This window comes from Lutjanus erythropterus, chromosome 12 (genome assembly GCF_056507025.1).
Source record: "Lutjanus erythropterus isolate fLutEry1 chromosome 12, fLutEry1.hap2, whole genome shotgun sequence".
Taxonomy (NCBI): domain Eukaryota; kingdom Metazoa; phylum Chordata; class Actinopteri; order Lutjaniformes; family Lutjanidae; genus Lutjanus; species Lutjanus erythropterus.
This window is the reverse complement of record NC_139328.1, coordinates 16,520,952-16,543,132: the sequence shown is the minus strand read 5'-3', so window position 1 is coordinate 16,543,132 and position 22,181 is coordinate 16,520,952. Positions and strand designations below refer to the sequence as shown.

The 22,181-nt window shown below is 36.7% G+C and overlaps 1 protein-coding gene across 1 annotated transcript; it reads right to left on the bottom strand.

Moving 5' to 3' along the window:
* Positions 1 to 4,027: 4,027 nt before the first annotated feature.
* On the bottom strand, positions 4,028 to 7,216 carry ltb4r2b (leukotriene B4 receptor 2b). The gene is made up of 4 exons (XM_084733044.1): positions 6,392 to 7,216; positions 4,894 to 5,094; positions 4,737 to 4,780; positions 4,028 to 4,324 (listed from the first exon to the last, which is right to left on the bottom strand). Exons 1-4 carry the CDS (start codon positions 6,731 to 6,733, stop codon positions 4,075 to 4,077), a joined length of 837 nt encoding a protein of 278 aa, XP_084589170.1. The 5' UTR covers positions 6,734 to 7,216; the 3' UTR covers positions 4,028 to 4,074.
* Between the last annotated feature and the right edge of the window lie 14,965 nt (positions 7,217 to 22,181).

The following is a 22,181-nucleotide window of genomic DNA, read 5'->3' as shown; positions in this document are numbered from 1 at the left end:
CTTTTTTAATAATAAATCAACTTGAATCTTTATTATAAAGTCAAACCTTGATGATGAGTTGCATGTGAGTCCGTGTTTCACCTGAACCTCATGATTATTCTTCACTGCACTGATGGGTTTGATACAGACACTAATGAGGATGTTTATTGTCTTGAAAGTTGAAACTAAACTGGTCATCTTTTCTGTTTAGGATATAAAGGCCTGGACTGAATGCATCTTGATAAGGTCAGTGTGTGTTTGAATTGTTTATTATTACACTGATTATAAAATCTGCCAGTTTTAGGTCCTGTAGGTAAATTTAATGCAGTATGTTGCTACAGTGCTGCATTAAATCTTGCATTCATTAATGAGGTTTAGGTTTTCCCTCATTTCTGGAGGGAGTAGTTTATGTGGCTGTTAAATTGCATTCTTACACTGAAGTGTTTTTTTGTCTCCACTAATGTACAGCCTTCAAAGTAACTCATGTTGAATCACACCTAAAACGTTTTAAAAATATATTAATTCCTCTTTTTTTGCTTTTTACAGGTAAAATGGGAATGCATCAAACTGATTCCACTGCTGGATCATTCTGAGTTTGGAAAGTTTGTTACTTGTACTGTGTTCATAGTTTGAAGGAAATTTGAAACCCTGTTAAAGGGATACTTCACCTCAAAAATGAAAATTCAGTCATTATCTACTCACCCTCATGCTGATTAGAAGGTCTGGTTTAGATTTTTTAGTCCAGTATTTTCCAACCCTGTTCATCAGGGCACATTGCCCTACATGTTTTAGATGTTTCCCTGCTCCAACACACCTGATTCAAATGATCAGCTCATCAAGCCTCTGCAGACGCCTGATAGCAGCCTGATCATTTAAATCAGGTGTGTTGGAGCAGGGGAACATCTAAAACAATGCAGGACAGTGGTACTTCAGGACCAGGATTGAGAAACACTGCTTTGGTCAATAAAACACTGCTGGAGTTTCACAGGAAAACTGTTGCAAGTGACCTGTTGTCAAATGGGGGGAGGGGGACTGCTCACCTGCTGTAATCAAAGTCTCCTAAAGTCCCGACATGCCGTTGACTTGTGTGCACATACAGTCCTCCAGACACCCAGCTGAGATGATGTGAACGTGACTCCAAGCCAAAGATCTACAGTGAAGGTTTAGGCTTAAAACATGGTGTAAATTATGTCTTTCAAGTCAACTTGGCATCTTGGAGCTTGAGGACAATTGGTTACATTATTTTTCAGTTTTGTCTGTTTTGTGGACTGCAAAACTAAACCAGACCTAACCAACCAAAACCAGGGTGTGTAGATAATGACAATTTTTATTTTTGGGTGAACTGTCCCTTCACTGACTCCATTGCCTGTAAAATGACTACAATGTAATCTGCACACGTATTATGTCAAAGTCCTTGTTTAGCCCTGTGACTGAGCAAATGTAAGATTTACTGGTAAATAAAGATTTTAAATTTTGTGTTGTCGTAAAATGTAGTACAGAACATGCACATTTGTCAGGCAGCTTTTCTTTCACATCCTCATGAAAACACCTGAGGAAATGTGTTCATTGAGAAGGTGAGAAATGCTTCTGTAAAACCTTTTTAGTGCAGTCATAATTCAAAGATCCTAAAGCTGTTCATCCTAAGAGTATGATGATAAATGTGTTTAGGGCAAGTTGGGTTTTTGTGAAGGGTGAATTCAGGTGCTTTTGGACACTTTTTGGTAGATGACAAAAACAACTAAAATTTTTAAGTCTTGTGTAACTTAAATAGCTTCTGCTATTTTCAATGGAGGTAAAGTGTTAAAGTTCTCCAACTTTAGCCCTGTAAAAAAAAAAAAGAACCATTATCTCACTTGATACTATATATTCAGGTAAAATGGGACCATCATTGATAGTTAAAAGTTACACCAAACAATTGAACTTGATTGAAAATCAGTTGTCTTTCATGTTAGTTTATAAATTAATTTCAGTTCAGAGATTATTGTGCAGTCCCTCCCTGTACTTCAATATTTATTGACAGATATTGACACTTATAACAGAGTGGAATAAAACTGTACAGTTACTCAAGATTTAATGGCTTCTGGTAGCTCAGAAACATGGCAGTTTTGCTTCAGAAAAAATGTCCCATTTTAACTTAATTTTTTTGTCCTAGTCTTCCTGAATGCTTTAGGTACTCGGTTTCCTGTGTAGTATATCTGTTAAAATATTTGGATTAAAAGTGAGTCAGCAAAGTTCAGCATCCTGTAACAAGTTTTGGTCTTACAGTCTTATTGGTTTAGCGGCAATATCCTTATAACCAAAAACCAAATATCAACCTGCCACGTGGTTTCAAGTTCTGGGACCAGAAAGAACGTGTGGTAATTGGCTGTGAATGTGTGAAGAGCTGAAGATGTAAAGCCTCATTTGCTCCATTTTACCCAATGTCCCACAGTGTAGAATAGGGCTGCACGCTTATTGACATATTAGTGAAAATGGCAATGCGGCGAAGTGCGATATTCAAAATGCAGATGCTGCAGTTTTTTTAAAAGAACAAATATGTGACAAAACAGTATTATAATGTAGAGATGCCCTGGTTTTCAAAACTTGTTCGCTAGAAATAAAACATGTTTGTTTGGTACAAACACAAACAAGTGTCACATCATTACAATTTTAATAGTATTTCATAATACTTTTGCATATTAAGTGAAAATTGTGATGCTAAAATGACCACACAGTCTCAAACATAAATGTCAAAATAATTGCATTTTTTTTTTTTTTTTTACAAAATTGCGCAGCCATATTGTGGGATGTAAAAAAAATTAAGTCAGCGCATCAGTGAATTTCTGCTTTATTGAACAATAAAATTACATGTTGAATAAAAAAAAAATTGTTACAGTGCTTTTAAACAGTACATCAGTGCATGACACTTTCAAAATGACTCTAAACTGAAACTGAGATCCATGTTGTACAAAAAGTTTAATTCAAAATGTTGGCAACTGATTGCGTTGTCAAATCCCACATCACAAAAAGTGAGGGAGAATACTAAGTGGTAACTTACTGATCTAATTGACAAACTGCAAAATGCATAATAAAAAAAAGGGGCAAAGAGGTTGTAACTCAAGATTTCATTTAGGTTTTGTTACAGAATAGAAAAATTGGTGCAGTTTTTGTAGTACAGAGCTCCAGGTATTTCAAAGAGGAGGAAAAAAAGTTGAAATAAAAGTATTTGAAGAGTGGATTTTAGTTCTCTGTAATAAAATGTTTCATGCACCAGATTCTGTTTGGAATATTGAACATTGTTCAGTGTGGTTATGATGCAACAACTAAATGAACAGGGTGAACACAAGTATTTCAGTTATCTCTTTGGTCTGTGGTCAGTGGTCTCTTTGATCTGAAGGGTCAGTTTATTAGGTAAATGGACAAAACACTTAAGTCCCCCCTCCCTCATTTATAAAAAATATATAATCATCTCATAAAGTGTTAATAACAAGCATGTATTAATGTATTCAGCACCCATAATTGGTTGCTGCTGTACATATAGACATATACGTGTGTGTGTGTGTGTGTGTGTGTGTGTGTGTGTGTGTGTGTGTGTGTGTGTGTGTGTTTGTGTTCACAGAAGTTATAAGTGCTGACAATTACTGTACATGAATAAAAACTTTAAAATGCCATATCTACATAAACTTCATTGTAGTGTGTTATAAACCATGCATTAAATGCTTATTGCTTTTAAAGGTGGGCTTTTAAAGTGAAGTGTTGCCTGTTGTGAAATGAAAGTTTACTAAAGGTATGTAGTTATTTTGTAGATATTAATTATTTTGTGTAATCCTTGAAACTGACACACAATGTAATAAAATAAAAATTTCATAGAGTATTTACAGTTCTGAGATACAGGTCAGATACAAACAATTTAATTTCTTGTGCCTGCACCACTGATTTATAGACAAACAAATTTTCAATCTATCTACAAGTTGGCTCTAAGCAGGTACACTGGTTTTGTCCATACTTTTTAAGCTCAGCAAATTCAGGCTCAAATGTTGCTTTAACCAAAATATACACACTCCATATGTAGTTTTACAAATGTTTTCTTATTTATGCACAAAGTTCATTCAGTGCTCATTTCCCATTTTGTGAAGCTGGCATTCCTGTGCTGGAGTCAGCATTACTGTTTCCCATAGTGTATTTACACTTTTTTGTTCCTGTTTGGTCCAAAGATGTCCCCTCGAAGAGACGAGCCATGAAGCTGAAGCCGTTCTGCTTGATGTAGGACTTTCCAGCGAAGGTGTAGAGGACAGGATTGGCACAGCTGCTGATGAAGGCCAAAGCTGAGGTCACTGCACGACTGGATTTAGAGATATGGTCCAATCTGCAGACAAACAGAGCATTTTAAACTAAAACCTGCATTTATACGTTTGAAAAACATATTTAGTGACTCCAAAAATGAAAAATTAGCGTTCTTGAGAGCTTACAACTACAAAGCTGCAAAGAATGGCTGCTGAGAGACATAATATGACTACAAAGAGACAAAACATGGCTGCAAAGAAACATACATACATCTACAAATGTAATGTAAATTAATCAGCTTTTCTCAAATTTGATATAAGGAAAAACTGTTCTGTGAAACATTAGGGCCTAGGCCATTACTTTGACACTAGAAAAATCTTATTGATTGACTTTCTTAATATTTCTGTTGTTATTATTTATTATTATTATTATTATTATTACTACTATCATTTTGAGATGGTGGGTGAAAATGGTGACAATCTTTTGTTACTCACATTTCTCTTGTAGATGACTCGGGGTCATACCACTCAGCTGCCACCTTGAACAGACCAAAATATACTCAGTGTTAATTTGAAACATCAAGCCATTGATCTAATAACAAATATTCGTATTTCATGTGATAAATGGTTCTGTGAACATCCTCTCACTCACCTGTATCATGTTGATAACGTGGTATGGAAGCCAGAAGATCCCAAACATCACCACAATAGCCAGGATGAGATTCTCGCTGCGGACCTTTCTGCGGAACTTGGTCTGCCTCAGGCGTCTCAGGATGAGGACATAGCTGATTATGATGACTGTATAAGGAAGAATGAATCCTGACACTGTCTCAAGGGCGTACTGAAATCTCACCTGCACACAAGAGGATAAAAACACAGATGTGGCAACTGTAATGATTGCATGGATTTATGTCTGACATGAATGGATCTGTCAAAACAAGGCAGGGCAAAAAAAGGGCGATGTGTTACCAGCAACATGTTTGTTCATCAAACAAAGAAAGAAAAGCAAATGAAAGAGTAGATATTTTAGTATTTTATATGATTATAGTATATTTAAAATTATTATGATAGCACAAGTTTTTGTTAGCAGAAAATTATGTCAAACAAGTCCCAGAGATTTTTAAAAATCTAACCAACCAGAGCGTTTTTTTGTTCATTATGTTTCGACATATCAACATGGAGTTTATCGAAGAAAGCATTCAACAGATGTTTAGTCTCATGCAAAAATGACATAAAAATAGTCACTGCTTTTTCATCCGTCAGCACACAATTTTTCCTAATCTTCATGGGTCTTTAGACCACGAGAAACACAGACAACATCAGGATGAAAGAACCTTTTAGCCCTATGAGAAGAAACTCCTGGGACTAAAAGCTCTGGATATTTTGGGTGGAAAAGCGGCTATAAGAGACTAGCTGCTGAACATTATGGAGCATTTAGCAAATAAAGAGTCAAATATTTCCTTAAGTAATTGGTGAATTGGTGGTGAGAGTGAAAATTGTTAAGTTACACCTTGTTATGTCGTTTTTGTATTGTTATATCTTTTACGTTATATAGTTTTTGTCGTGTTACATCTTTTCCATCATTTTCATCTTGTTACATGTTTTACATTATTTTTGTCCTGTTATGTCCTTTGTGTAATTTTTATCTTGTTACGTTGTTATTGTCTTACTATGTGTTTTACATTTACATTTTTGTCTTGTTACATCTTGTTACATCATTCGTATTTCATCTTGCTACATTGTTTCGTGGTTTTTGTTTTTGTTTTGATGTATCTTTAAGCAATTTTCGTCTTACGTATTGTGTTATTTTCATCTTGTTACATGGTATTCGTCTTGTTACTTCTTTTAGATGTTTTCGTGTAATATTTTTGTCTTGTTGCATCCTTTTTTGTTGTTTTTTTCTTGCATCAAAACTAGAAGAATAAACCTGTTTTGAAAAGGAATAGAAAATACATGACAGGAGTAAAAGTAAAAAGAAATACTCCAGTAAAGTACAGATACCTAAAAAATCACTTAAGTACTTTTACTTAGTTACTTCACATCTCTGGTTATGGCCTTTTGAGCAAACGCTAAATCATTTAGTGAAGAAAATAATCAGATGAATGACAGGTCATGAAAACAATTGTTAGTTGCAGTATTGATCTACTTACATGTCGAGGCTGGGTGTGATTAGGCGCACACACCAATCTTGTTTTATTCCTTTCATCTTTGTCTTCTCTCACGTCTCGAAACACAAGCGAGGGGATAGCAATCAACATCACCAGCACCCACATGCCCACGATCACCCTCATCACAACCTTCTTGCTGAGAAGGCCGGACACCCTCTTCGGAAACACCACAACCACCAGCCTGTGCACGCTCATCAGTGTGATCAGGAAGATGGAGGCGTACATGTTTGTGTTGCACAGGTAGAACAAGCCTTTACACATGGCATCACCGAAGATCCACGTCTGCTTGGCCAAGTAGATGATGAAGAAGATGGTGAGGGCCATGAGGAAGCCATCGGCACACGCCAGGTTGAGGATGAGGAGAGTGGTGACCGAGCGTCGCCGGGTTCGTGCCAGGATGCTCCAGACGATGAACAGGTTGCCAGGGACGCCCAGGAGGAAGACCAAGCTGAGAATGAGCGAACCCAAGGCCGTGGAGAAGTCATTGCTCACAACGCTGTCATCCTCTGGGTTCGTGGTAATGGTCCTGAGGACAAGAGACAAAGTTAGAAGCTAAATATATTTGCTATTAATAGGACAGTTCACCCCAAGATAAAGGTTACAAGTTACAGCCCGCATACCTTGGAGGTATTTTTGCACGTTAACTAAAAATCAAATGCATGGCTCCTACAACATTAGTTCCTACACGAAACTGCTCACAACAAGGTCTGCAGATTATCCTGAGTAGCCGCATCATGTTATGACGTTTCTCTGGCCAATATCTCCAAAACTCTGCAGCTCAGATAGACAGATGGTTCATTCAATCACCTGCCAAGTGTTTTTGCCAAGTGTCTGCCCTTTTCCAGACAGTTTCTAAAGACGATTTCCCAGATGGCTCTGTTTTAGACGTGCTCATGTGTGGTTATGTGGTCTTGTATGTTAATGCCATCAATCTGCTTTTATCTGTGCTTATTATTTTTTTAAATGTTGTTTATATACAAGTAACCCACCAGGGACTGCAGATAAAAACTAGTCTGTATGGCATATTTACCTGATGATTGTGATCATGTTAGTCAATGTGCTTTGTCCCTTCTTAAATAAACATAAACATAAACATAAACATAAACATAAACATATACATAGATGGACCTTCTCTGGAGTAGAGACAAAGCAAATCTGACCTTACCGTTCAGTCTCTGCACTTTCATAGTTTCTAACTGAATCTCTGTGATTTGAAATTTAGTTTATCTCCTGATGCTCTTTTTAAGTATATGCTTTGCTTTACTCTTTTGGATAACAAAATAACATGGGATTTTTATTGTGACAGATTTCTAGGAAGTAAAGTGTTTGCTGTTTTACAGCAAATTGACTCAAGCAAACCTCATCTTCCATTAAAAGACGTTCCGTTTGAATGGAAAAAGTGTACAGGATGAATAAATGGCACAACAGGCCAGAGGAAAATTAGGTAAATACATATATCTGATTTTGGAGTGAACAGCCCCTCTAAATCACCAGCTTTGTTCATGACTTTGTAGTATCGCCCATCTCATCATGATGATTTAATATCTCATTTTTCCGAGAAACTTTGTCATTATTTTGACAAGATGATTAATAATCATTCATTTAAAAAAACAACACTGCAGCAAACAGGAACAACAGGCAAAACAACATGATGACAAGACTCTTAGTTCCTTTAGTGAGTCACGCTGTTTAGGCCTGTTCTGGCTGCAGGTACTAATCAGGAACATGAGCTGCTGGCAGGATAATTAGATTTTAAATGAGGAACCTTTTGTACACCAGGCTTTTGCCAAAGTGAGCAATTCAGCATGTCAGAGACCTGCACCTCAGTGAAGTGGAGATGGAGCAGAGGACATGGGCTTCCACTGATGCTCCACTCCACTGCATGAAATAAGATTCACTTAATTCTGTCAAACAGCTGTTTATCACTGCTGATTATATTTGGTCACAACCGTACAGGATCTAATTTTAGCATCAGTGAGGGTGACATTTCTTGTATGTCATACCTGCTTTCAACACTGATCACATCTATGCTGAAGTACATTTACTCAAGTACTGTACTGAATTACAAATTAAGGGTACTTTTACTTTACTTGAGTATATTTTTCTCATGCTTTATAGTTTATATCCTACTTCACTACATTTCAGATGGAAATATTGTACTCTATTACATTTATTTGACAGATTTAGTTACTTAGTTACTCATTTCTTTACAAATTTGCACACAAAACATATGAAAATGTATAAGTCCAGCGGAAATTATTTAACTATTTTGATGACTGTTTAATTTTTCAGAAGTATTTAATGTTTCCATCTTCTCAAATGTTATTTCAATTTTAATTATTTTTTAATGATTTTGAGGTTTCAACTTTTGGTTAAACAAAACAAACATTGTGAAACTATTTTCAGAATTTTTATAAACCAAACAATCAATCAGCAGATTAATCCATCCTTGAAAATAATAATTTCTTTCAGTCTTAAACAAAATAGCTCAAAATCATCTGCACCTCAGCTGACCAGATCTGAATTTATCCACACCTGTTTGTTATTAAAAGTTAATGAGAAGATATTTTCCTGAACTTTATTCCCCTCCTGATGGCTTAAAAAAAAAAAAGCCAGTTTGAGACTGAAGTCAGATGTCAGACAGGGCTGCCTCATCTCTTTTGAGAACTTCCTGAAAATATTTGCTCAACAACCTGTTCAATAGTTTTTTTGCAAATACTTTGACAAAAAAAATGTCCTCAAATGTCCTCAAATGTCTTTGTGGCACATTGCATCACTCTTCTATAACGTTAACAGGAACCAGCAGTTTAAAAAAAATAATTTCCTCTTCAAGGAAAGGGTTTGTAACTGTGAGGTAGTAAAAGAGGTAGTGAAAAAGTGAAAAAAGGTGATTGACTACATAATAAATAAAGCACTGGTAATTTAATTATTTCACAGACCACTTTATTCAAATCATAGAAGAATGGGGGTTTGGTCTGGAGAAAACAGTGCACCAGCAAACAAAGATAAAAATGTTGTTCACTGATGGCACACAGGCTGCTTCCAGGAGTAAACGATGACTGCCACCCTGACGCAGCCTCTAAAATATTCACAGCAGAGTCTGAAGCCAACAGTGGTGCTCAAACTCAGAGGCAGCGTGCTAAAACACGCCGAACATTAGCAGCACTGCGTCAAAAGAAGACCAGGATTTCGACACAGTCTTTGATTCACTTTCTGTTTTTTTTTTTTCTTTCTTGTCCTCATTTGTCTCTATTCTTTGGACTCTTTCTCACTGTCCAGGGACATGGAAACCAGAACCACAGAGTGCACAGGTCAAACCAGGTTGACCTTTAAGGAATGACACAGTTTAAGATGTCATATTCCTGATTAACCCCAACTTGTATACGCTGGATTGGAAAAATTATAGAATTTAATTGGGTCAGAGACGATATGATCTCTGCAAAACCACATTTCCCTTTATGAGTTCATGTTTCCTGATTAAGTCCTAATTTCCTTGCTCTGGTCCCACTAAAGCAAACTGTTTATTTTCCCTCGATGGCTATAGTGAATGAGTAAACAAAGCCACATCACAAGTGGAAAATGACAACAGAAAAATATAACATAAAACTGATGCTGTCGTATGGAAGGATTTTCTTAGAAATGACAGATAGATTTTTACAAGAATACAGTTACAATTTATGATAAAAAACAGATATTATAAAGCTACTCCCACCCACAGACGAAAACAAAAAGACAGAAATCTGCAAATCATGATGCAGGGGTTCACAAACTTCATGTCAGACTCACACATTAGATGCATGTTAGACCATCGACCGCCGGTTTGAGAGGATTTTGTGTTAAGGCATAAAATGCTACATTTTCAAAAGACTCATATAAACGTAATCCCTTTCAATCATCAAGTATGACCTACTATTTATCAGTATTTGACATCTTGCAAATAAGACTTAACAATAAACTATCTTTCTGGTTTACAAACAGCTCGGACAAATCCTATTGATTCTACCTTTTAGGAACCTCCTCTGAGTGCTTTTTATTTATTTTGTATTTAAGTCTTTATGGTCAACCAGTGATCAAACTAGGAGGAAATTACAATAAATAAAAACAGCCAACCCTATTCCTTCCCTTGTTGTTCCAACTTTCAAAAAATGTGGTAAAAGTTAGAATATTAAATCCCCCCTTTTGCTGGGTAGCCCCTACAACGCACTGAACGACCCCTGTTGGTCCCCAGACCCTAGTGTGAATACCACTGACTTAATGTTGCAATGAATATACAACATAATTATACTGCTGTAAAGGAAAATGTGCACTGAGGAGGAAAAACTGATGTAATTTATGTTTAAATGACAAAATAAGAGAAGGTCTATAAAAAATGGGAAACTGACAAATGGAAAACAAAACATGATTTTTTGACAATTCTAAATACTTATTTGGGTACAAAAACAACAAAACAAAACCTAAGAAACATTTTAAAAGATCATAAAATCCAAACAACACTGAAAATGACCTATTCCTGCCAGAGACTCTATTTGCCAGTAAAGTCGTGACGATGGAGTCCAAAGTTTTGAAATAATGAGTCATAAGTTTGTAATAAATCCGCTCCGTGTAAATAACCAAGTCAAGAAAAGTAAATTATTATGTTAAGAAGGAAGAAAGAAGAGGAAAGAGGGCAGATGTTAGTAAAACCTGACAGACAAACTGAAGAAAAATGTCAATAAAAAGTGAAGAACTCAAGGTGCAGGTTTTCTGGTTAATGATCAAGAATGACTGACCTTCCCACCTACCTGTCTGTGATGTTTGTCATATTATATATATATATATTATCCCACTGCTGCTCTGTCTCCTCTCTGTCCAGCTCTTACAGCGTGTCCCTTACAGTGTGCGATGGTGTCTGTTACCTCCGTCCATAATAAACTGAATCACATCCTGCCCCACAGGCTGCAACATGCTGTGTAAAAAAGGGAGGCAGAGAGGCGTGTCCTTCCCTTAAACTCTCACTCTCCCTCTGTCTGAAGTAATGTATATTCATCTCTATATATCTGATTATTTTGTGGAGTGTATTTTAAACTTCCTGTGCTTATAAGCCTGAGTGCCTGAAGGCACTTTATAAACAAACATGCATTCTTCCTAATAGCATGTCCTACTGTCACATATGGAAATGCAAATTTGTGTGTCCTGAGGCACTTTTCATGCTACGTGAGTCAACTGTTGCGTAATCTGAAGGAGTAGAGGACTATAGGTGATTCAAATTCTTGCACAAGCTCCCCTGTGTCATGGATGCTGAGCACACAAGCGCAAACATGCATACAGATAGCAGACACACACACACACACACACATAAACTGACACTCACTGGTTCATACAAGTCTCTGACACTGACAGGAATGCTGGAAGAAGTGAAAAAGTGAGAAGAAGCCTCAAAGACTCAAAGAGTGAATGAACAGGTAACATTCATGCAGTCTCATACCTACAGAGACAGACTGAGAACATTTCACATTATTTTGAGAACTACTAGCTTATTTGTAGTTAATAAGTCATTATTTTCAGGTACTAACTCATTATTTTGAATTAATAATTCATTAAGTCAAAAGAAGAGCAGGATTTCGACACAGTCTTTGATTCACTTTCTGTTTTTTTTTCTTTCTTGTCCTCATTTGTCTCTATTCTTTGGACTCTTTCTCACTGTCCAGGGACATGGAAACCAGAACCACACAGTGCACAGGTCAAACCAGGTTGACCTTTAAGGAATAACACAGACACATTCCCGATTAACCCCAACTTGTATACGCTGGATTGGAAAAATTATAGAATTTAATTGGGTCAGGTTTTAAAAAGAGAGAAGAATGAATGGAATGAAAAAGATGATATCTCGGGGTATTACAATGTAGGAATGAGATGTTAAAGGGTAACTTTGGTATTTTTCTACCTGGACCCTTTTATTCCTATGTGTTTGTGTCTAAATGACTAAAGGGCAAAAAAGCTGTGGGATACACGCATCCAAAAGACTACAGGTGGTAGATCAAAAAAGCAAACTGAAGCAAACTGATTGACAAACAAATAGATCTATTTTCTATGTAATGATCTGAAATTTTATTGAAGATTTTTAAATTGTGATGTTTATTCTTAGCCTGTGATGTACTAGATTTGTATTTGTGCAGCTTGGTGCTTCCAGTGCTGTCTTTTACAGGAATGCTGTCTCCCATGATCGGTCTGGCTGTGGGACCTGACTGACTTCCAATCATCAATGATCAATGGGGACAACAGTTTTTGAAATTGCTCCAGTTTTGATAGAGAGAACCGCAACATAATTTCTCTGGGCAACCGTTTAAGTAAGCCTGCTAAAAATGCTAGTTTTTGCCACTGATGCGCTCAAATTGTTCTCCTAAGTGTCTGGCAAGATTCTGGAAAGGATCGCTACAGAGAGAGGCCTTTTTTAACGAGAAAGATCTTTTTTGTTCTGAATACCGCTTGCCTCACTCTCCTTTTCCATGAGTGTAAAGGAGACTTTGGTGGCCATGGTTCACCTCAGCTGAAGAGGGCCCATGCCTTCTGCATATAAACGGCTCATTCTGGGTAACGAAAACACAATTATTATTTTTTTTTAGGTCATCATACACTAATGAAACATATCCCATTCCTGCTATATTCTGCCAATAAACCCCTGTAAATTTTACACACTGGACCTTTAAGTTGTTTAAAACTTTAAGAATCTAACCAGAGATATATGTTTTTATTGTCTGTGCTTGATGCTGCTAAATTCAGACATCAGAATTGGCAGCGGGGGTCAGTCTGCTTATGTAAACAGTACATAGGATATAAAGTAAACAAATATAAATATATTGACTTGAGCAGGTCATTTTTAGTCACAGGAAATGACACTGACCTTTGGCTCAGACCACTTTAGGACACTGTTAGTGCAGCTTCTTTTCATGAGACAAACCAACATGTTATATTTTATCTCTCTGAAATAAGTTCAATGAATCAAATTAATTAAAGGTTCATGTTCTCACTGCAGCAACTTTAAGAGTGAAGTGTGATGATACTATAAATATCAAATATTTATTTCTGTACTGGGTTATGTTGCCCATTGTCACATTGTTGAAGGGGACCTGTACATTAAGTCTCTTATAGGAGGTAAGTATGGCTGTGATTCTTTTTCCTGGTACTGAATGTGACCAGGATGAAGTCTGTTTACTCATCATATAGATATACAGCGTGTAATCTGTAATCTGTTACTGAACATACGGCCACACTGAACAAGAACCTGTTATATCCATGACAGGAGTGATGAAACACTGGAAAAGATCATTACATTTCCCAAACTCACAGAGAACCATGAAATCATTGATTATTGTAAATGCACAGTCAGAAAAACAGTTTAGCTTTTCATCTGACCATAATGATGTACAGTTTCAATAACCGTGTCCACGTCGGACAGCTGTCGCCTGTTTGCCTTTTATTTTACTGCTGCTCCGATAAGAACTTGTCTGAATATATAGTATGTGAATATATTTTAATTATTTATAAATAAATTAAACGTCCAGGTATTTATTGTCCCAGTATGACACAAATTGAATATAGTATTCTGAAGTGAGTTTTTATTAGTGTATGACGACCTGTCATTTTGTTATCTTAAAATGAGCTGTTTATAGTTTCATGATGGTCACCATATTGCACACGGCTCTAGATGTGGACTTTGTGTTTTGTCTGTGTTTCGCAGGCACCACAGATTCTGCTACACCAGTGATATTCAATACAATGAAAAACTGGTTCACACTGGGAATCCTTTTGTTTATACAAATTAGTAAATGTTCAGTAATAACTCTTGGTTGATGTTTGGGAAGTTGCGTATAAACTTACACGCACTATAAGAGCTGAAATGTGCAGTTCATTCTGTTCCTGGTAGGAGAAGTTTGTTCATGATTAATTCCAACATCTCAGTAAAATGCATGACGCAAGCTATTGTATAAACTCTTTTCAATGTTACCAAAGCATTAACAATTAAAATGAAACACAGTAAGATATCAGATCTATCTGTCAATCCTCGCATCAAGATAATTTAGTTAAGAAATTAGGTTATTAAGTCATTTAATTTCTAAATAATACATTTGAAAGAAATGTTTGGGGTTTTTTTTATGTTCATTCATGTTTGTTTATTAATTGGCCCCTAACCACTTATAATTTTGCCTTTTATCCCCATGCTAGGAAATTGAAAGTGAAATGATGTTTTTGCAATCTCCAAACTCACGACTAGATGCCTCTAAATCCTACGAACTGGTCCTTTAATATTTAACAGCAATCTAACAGCAATTTAACAGAACATCAGTGAACCAGGAATCAAATTGCAAAACACTTTTCATTACAATAATCTGTAACCTCAGGCTAAGAAAGCAGAAGTGGTTGTTGTGGAAAGTTACGGTAAAACTGACAAGAGGCAGCAAGATGAGCTGAGGAAACATGTCTCTGACTGCTGCATCCTTTCTCCTCTGCTCCTCTCCCTGTACACCAACAGCTGCACCTCCAGTCAACAGTCTGTCAAGCTGCTGAAGTTTGTGGATGACGCCACCCTCACTGAACTCCTCTCAGGTGGGGATAAGTCTGCCTACAGGTGGGAAGGTGGATCATCTGGTGACCTGGTGTGGACAAAGGAAGTCAAAGCTCAACGCTCAAACCCTGTAAAGCATCAGCAATCAGCCATCAGCAAAAAAATATGTTTTGTTTGTATTATATTTGATATGTCTGCCATTTATGAACATTTTAGAAACAGAATTATTGTTAACTGCTTTTGGAAAATTGAAAGAAATTTATTCTTTTTTTTTTCAAACAGGAACATTTAGCTCGCCATGTGGTTGATATAGCTTTGATATAACCGAAAAGGTTTTGCTGGTGTATCTACAATATACTCTTCTTCTTTAGATAAACTTGAATCTTTCAATTTTGGAAACGCAAAAAAATGTATTTCAGTCAGAAATTGGTTACAGTGAGCTGTGAACCTGATTCCACGTTTTTGAGGTTACTCAGTAAATTCTGAAAGACATTTCTGGTGGTTTTGTAAAACTCAATGATTCAAGTTTATCTAAAGAAGAAAAGTAAATTGTCTCAACAGAAGATGAGTAGTTGGTAAAACTCTTTCAAAACTGAAGAGTTTGAGCTGAGCTCAAAACTTATCTAAGTTGCCTTGAAAGTTTTCTCATCATTTTCATTTTAACAGCGTATAACATACAGATTATGATGGTGAAGGAATTATTTCAGTGAAAAAATAAAAAGACAGTTATAAGTAGACACTTGCTATATGTTTGCAACATCCAAGTGATGATAATGAGAGCAGTTTGCATATAAAATCATATAAATATATTAAGATGACATTTTTGTCAATTCTACGTTAAAGTAACGTACAAAATATTGAGCAATTATAGGTTGTTATAATACAGTTAATATTCATATATTATTCAAATATTTGTAACAAAATGAATGTTTTTCCTATTTTTTCAAAATTAGCAAAGATTCTCCTGCCAAAAACATGCAAGTTATTCTGTGAAGGCAGCCATGTTGGATATCTCACTTAAGGACCGGCTGCTGCCTGCAGTGCTCTGATGATCCACCAGGGGCAGAAGACATGACTCAGACTGAATGCAAGAGGTTGTAATGGAAAGTACTGATATCAAAAGAATGGAAACAAACAAGACGTTTTGGTAAACTATAATGTTTTGTTGAGATAATTTTCTATTCATAGAAAGTTGAATCCTTGAGTTAAAAAAAAAAATGCATTTCAAAAATTGTTGAATTAACTCACTGAGGTGGAGATAAATAACAGTTAATCATTTAATATTTTCAGTTGCAACCATTTCACTTTAAGCACCTGAATAATGACAAATCAGGTTAGACTTAAAACTGAAAAATTTAGTGAAGGAAGTGGCCTGGAAATTCTGATATTTTTTTTTTCAACTTTTTGTTTTTTAAGAGTGAAATGGCAATAAACCTGATTTGTATTGTCTGAGCTGACAGTTGGGGAAAGTTACAGTAAAATTGTTCCACCTTTGACCACATGATGGCAACACGTTCACATGAACCAATTCTTCTGTTTCTCCTCCTCCCATAAACTTGACACTCAGCAGTTCCTCCTGCGTGTTGCACTCATCCATCACATTGCAACAATTTATTAGCCTTTCAACTCCACAGTTTCACAATGGCCTGAAACTTTCCATTTCTAGAGCGGCCTCAACTACTGAAAACATGCATACATACAATACCTGCATGTGGGAACTTTTTTAAATTTCAAATTCAAGTTCAGTTTTTATTACCCAGTGACCTTAGTATTAATTGGAAATTAATCACATATAAAACTAAAACAGTTAATTTTGCCACTATGGCTAACCAAGTTATTCTCTCTCTTGAAATTAATATTTATCTACTGTATGTATTTTTTGTATTTGACCTTGAACCTTGACCTTGCATATTTTTCTCTCCATTATGGCCTTCCATACACACTATACTGCCAGTACTCACTCCCAAACACCTTTCTAAAACAGAAGATAAATCTGACAATAGCAGCTTTACTAATGTGGGTGAGGAAAAAAGTTGAGTTGGGATGTTTAGTGTCACAACACAATGTGATGTAAATCACTTGTTGGTCAATCAAATACATACAAGCACATATTGCTGGTTGATTACTTCATAAAGCTTTGTAAAGCTGTAGTCTTTTCTTCCTCTTGTTCATTAAGATAAATAAAATGTCACCATAACTTTCCAGAGTTGCCTCAAGATTTAAGATTCAAAGAATTATTTGTCATACTGATATTTTTTATGTGCTGTGCAATGTGAGGGTGACCTACTCAAGAGGACGTGTGAAAAGGCTCATGTGAGAAAAAAGCTCTATCTAATGTAACATTTCAAAGATACAAATGCATATTAAAAAGTTTAGGTGCATTGTCATGCTTTATCATGTTTCACTGTCTGATAAGTCTTTCTGGACAGTGTCTTGTCAGTGGTTCCAGCTAAACACTTTAGATATAGCTCTCTGGGCATCTAAACCCTAAATCTGTTTTGTGCGTGTTGCCCTGGTTCGCCCCATGTACTGAGGCTGTGAGTCCTCTGCTGTGGCTGTGGGTTTGACTCCTGCCTGTGGCCCTTTGCTGCATTTCATCCCCTCACTCTCTCTCCCTTTTACTGTCATACCTTCGGTTGTCTTATGCATTAAAGGCATAAAAAGACAAAAAATAAAATAAAAGAAAAGAATAAAGATTTTCAAAAAATTTAAAAAATATATCTGTTTTGTCTTTCCAACACAGACAGTAGACTTAAACGTCGGTAACATTGTTACTGGATGTGATTATTTTTCTTCAGGTGGTGAATCTGCCCTGCCTTTGATTGGCTTGACCTGATAGTCTTATCCTAAATCTACCCAATCTCACTCCTAATGGATAAATCTGCCCAGATCACAGGAGTTGCACACAGGAGACTGGGGGGCTATGGAGCCACAACTATGAAAACTTTTATCTAACATTCGTAGCTAGCTAATGGAGACTCAAGAAGACTAGCCGCTGTCAAAATTTAGAGGAAATGGTACCAAGCCATAGATGCAGCCTATAACGCACGCTTTAGTCGACAAAATGTTAAAACTTTTTAAAAAGTTGGTGTACAAACTACATATTTGTACAGTTATTTGTACAGTTAGCAAATGTAAATCACTTTACACTGCTAAAAAAAGGATACTTGAGACAACTCTTATGCTTTGAAATGAACCAACCTGTAATCTTTAGTTTGAACCTTAGTGAGCTGTGAACCTAATTTGTCATTGTTTCGTTGCCTGAAAATTAAATTGTTTTTAATTGAAAATATAAACATTTTTAACCAACATTCACTTTCATTTGAATTTTTTAACTAAAAATTTGTGGAGTTTATAAAACTCAAAGTTTATCTACAGAAGCAAAGTCCATAATCTGAACAAAAGATTAGTAGTTGGTGAAACTTATTGAAAACTTAGAACTTGAGGTCAGGTCAGATCACTACACATTTACTCCTTGCAGTAACTTGCATACTTCTTTATCAGGATAATGTTTCCAGGTAATCCATTCGCAGCCTACCAAGTGTAAATGGGGTCACAGCAAAATTAATAGCTGCTTTGAAGCCCTCAGACACCACAGAGCAAACAAAGTGAAAACCCCAGTTTCGATTCATGTTTTACCACCAACATTTAGGAATACACAGCTTAATTTTCTAATAGAGTCCAGTTCTCTACTTGCATAATGTAGTGAGACTGTTTTACGTGCTGCACATCTGTTTGCTTCCTGTCAAAGTCACCTTTGCCTCCATAACTAGTGATTTTTCATCATTATCGTCGGCTTCAGTTTTCACAGTTAGCTTGGTGCACATTATATTTACCGTTTTCTATCTTTTTGAGCATTCTGAAGATCACCTCAATGTTTTAGACAACCATTACCAGACAGCTAAGTAGCTAACATTGTCGTCTTCACGGCGGCAGCGGTCTCAGTTGTTGTCATTATAAAACTGAAAAACAGTTTGGGTCTTGGAAAATAGGGTCCAGGCTGAAAATTCAATTTCAAATTTCAAATTTCAAATTTTTCTAAAGACAGTCATTTTTGGCAGATTTTCCAAGCACCAAGAGAAAAGAAGAGCCATAACAACATCATGTTAACTAATCTGTGAAAACCAGGCTAATGTTGGTGCTACCCTGAGTGATTAGCTAACACCTCCAATGATTATCCAACAGCAGTGTTTCCCAAACTATTTTTTTTCTGGGGATCCACTTTTTAAAAAATGCAACTAATTGTGACCCAATTCACAATAGGCCTTAATTATACATCTCTGGAAGAATTAATTTGTGAATACTACCATTTCTGCATCACCTCATATTATCTTGGCACATTTTATTGAAAACATATACACATTCATTACTTTATAGATGAGAAAAAAATGTATTTAAGAGAATTAACAGGCAAAAATTTGCATCTCATCAGTAAAACAGTATACACATTTCAAAGCTTCATAAAAAGTGTACTCTTAAATTTGCAGAATTTCTCTCATTGTCTTTTATTTTTTTTGGCGACCCAAATAAACTCCTGTGATCCACTGTGGGTGAATGACTAGGCCACAGCATCAAGGTGGTGTTCTTGCTGGGTTTGGCTCCCAGCAGCCTGGGGCTGAGTCACTGCTAACCGAGCCAGCAACCTGGGCTAACCGACCTAACCGCGGTTAGCCTCGGGTTGCTAGGAGCTAAACAAGAACAACAGGAGCAGCACCTCGGCATGACCTCGGTGCTGTGTTCCCTGTCACACACGGAGGCTGTGTTCATCCTTGGTGAGAGTTTGTGGGTGAGAGGGGAAACCAGAAAATATTATCTCCGTAAAATATGATTCCGTTTCACCAAAGCAGTGAATTAAGTCATAAAGCTCTGATTTTGTACAGTGAGGCCAAACAATCCACTCTGCTCACTGGATGGATGAATGGATCCATTTGTCTTCCACGCTCCATTGCGTCATAAGCGGGGAAGAGTCTCATTGGACAAATCTTTAGTAACGCCCCCGTGAGCAGGATAAGTCATTAACCATTTCAAATCGTTTTGCAGAAGAAGGCACACTATGAAATATCATTAAAAATACCAGAGAATATCTACAAAACCACTTTTTTTTGTTCATTGCTGGGTCAGATACTGGTGTATAGGTGACAAATAGATCAATACACATGAAATAAAAACACTTGAACATTGGTTTTGAGTTCATGGCAACTTTAATAGGGGTATGGGTTATCAGATTCTGCCTTGGGCCCCAGAAAGTCTTGTGTCGGCTCTGCTGGCAGCACTTTTTTCTCTCTCCCGACCAGACTGTAACATCTTGAGATCAGTCCAGGATCCAAGGCCTGCCCACACAACCCCAAGAGGATGACAGGGAGAGTGAAACGAGCCCCCAGTTCCACGCCAGTACAACATACGCCTAATGATTGTGAGAATTGGAGGAGGGTGAGGAAGGAGGACAGAGGGGGGAGACAGAAGGGAGAGGGGGGTGGGGGGTAAGGAGCTGGACTGAGGCGGAGAGAGCCAGAGAGAGTGTGTTTATTTAAGTTTTTCGTCTCCTGACTCAGACAGAGAGCAGACTACAGAGGATAATGAGAAACAGATCTTTGGTGGAGAGGAAGGGGAGGGAGGGGAGACTGAAGAGGAGGAGGAGGAGTTGGTCGGGAGAAGAGATGAAGGAGGAGTGGGGTAACAAAAAAAAAGGAAAAAAAGAAGAGGAAAGGGGGAGGAGAGGGAAGAGTGACAGCCAAAAAAGGGGGGCTGTCGTGTTCATCGCCACAGGAAATAGGCCCTCTTATGTTCACTAACTGACATCACTAACATCACAGCCCTGCATGGTGGCCCGACGTGCAGCAGCCGGCCCACAATGGCAGGTTTTTGGAGACAGCGAGCTGCTTGCCATGAGTCCTGCTCATGATTGGAATAGCAATCATATTGTTTTGGGGCTTAAATGTGTGAGAAAAGTTACTGATGTTGAGAATGATGTGGAGATACACCTAATTCTAGTGGAAAAAGATAGGTGGATGATGCAAAATAAGATGTAAACTGCAACGAAAAGCCATATGTGCAGGGTTTAAAATAAGTGCTCCTGGATTGAAATGAAGCCACTAGAAGAAAACACTGTAAAAAAAAAAAAAGCTATTTGTTTTATCTTTAAATAGTTAGCATCCAGGCAGCCTTAAAATTTTAAGTTGACTCAGTTTGAAAGGACAAGTTGATGTAATTTTGTACTGATTCAAATCAAATGAACTTTTCTATTCAAATAAACTATTTTAATTCAGCTTACTTGAGAAAACATGTAACAAAAGATTAAGATATTAAGTTGAACCAACAACTCCTCCGTCACACTGACAAACATTTCAAACAGAATTGATTTCTTTTTACATGAGGAGTCAGTTCTTTAAGTAATTTCCAACTGCTCCCAGTGAACTTATAAAACTTTTAGTGAATTTAGTGAACTGAATCAGTAGTGACATTCATCATTTTTGTTTTCATTCATGAAAACAAGCAACCATGACTTATCTTAAATTACAGAGGCACACACCAAGTTTCCATCACATGTTTTCTTTGAACTGTAAAAAGAAGGATTCGTTCAACTCATTTCACAACTTAATTTCACATCAAAAGACTTCAAATTAGAACAACCCATGTTCAGTTCTGAAGTGTTCTGGAAATAAATTTTAAATTTAATTAACTTGGACAAATAAAACGTCTATTTGTCTATTCACTATATGTAAATTCTGCCACTGGCGGTCTCTCTCACATTGAGACAATAACTAAAGATGTGATGTGATGATGTCGAGAAATAGCATGGGATCACGGAAGTTATTGTATTTATTTTTAAACAACCACCATTGCCGATAAAGATCTGTCTGGCGCAACTCAGGCAGTCATTATGTTCACACATGAGGTAACACGTTTAAGTTTTATTCACATTCCGCTTAATCATGTTCACCGACTTCTCTGTGTCTGAACATTGTTGGAAACGTTTGGAATAATGTAACTATACAACCCAAGAAAACACAAAACACATGTCCAGGTGTTTTTAGACATTTTAGGTTTAGTTGCAACATCACGGGTTACTTTTTAAACCTGATAATATCATGGTTTGACTGTGTTGCACCAAACTTTAAAAATAGCTTAAAACTTAGAAAGATTAAATTTAAACCTCTGATTAGTTTTAACTCTAAACATATTAAATTGAATTCTGTTGCCTAAAAACTCCTATTTAAAATGTAACCCAGT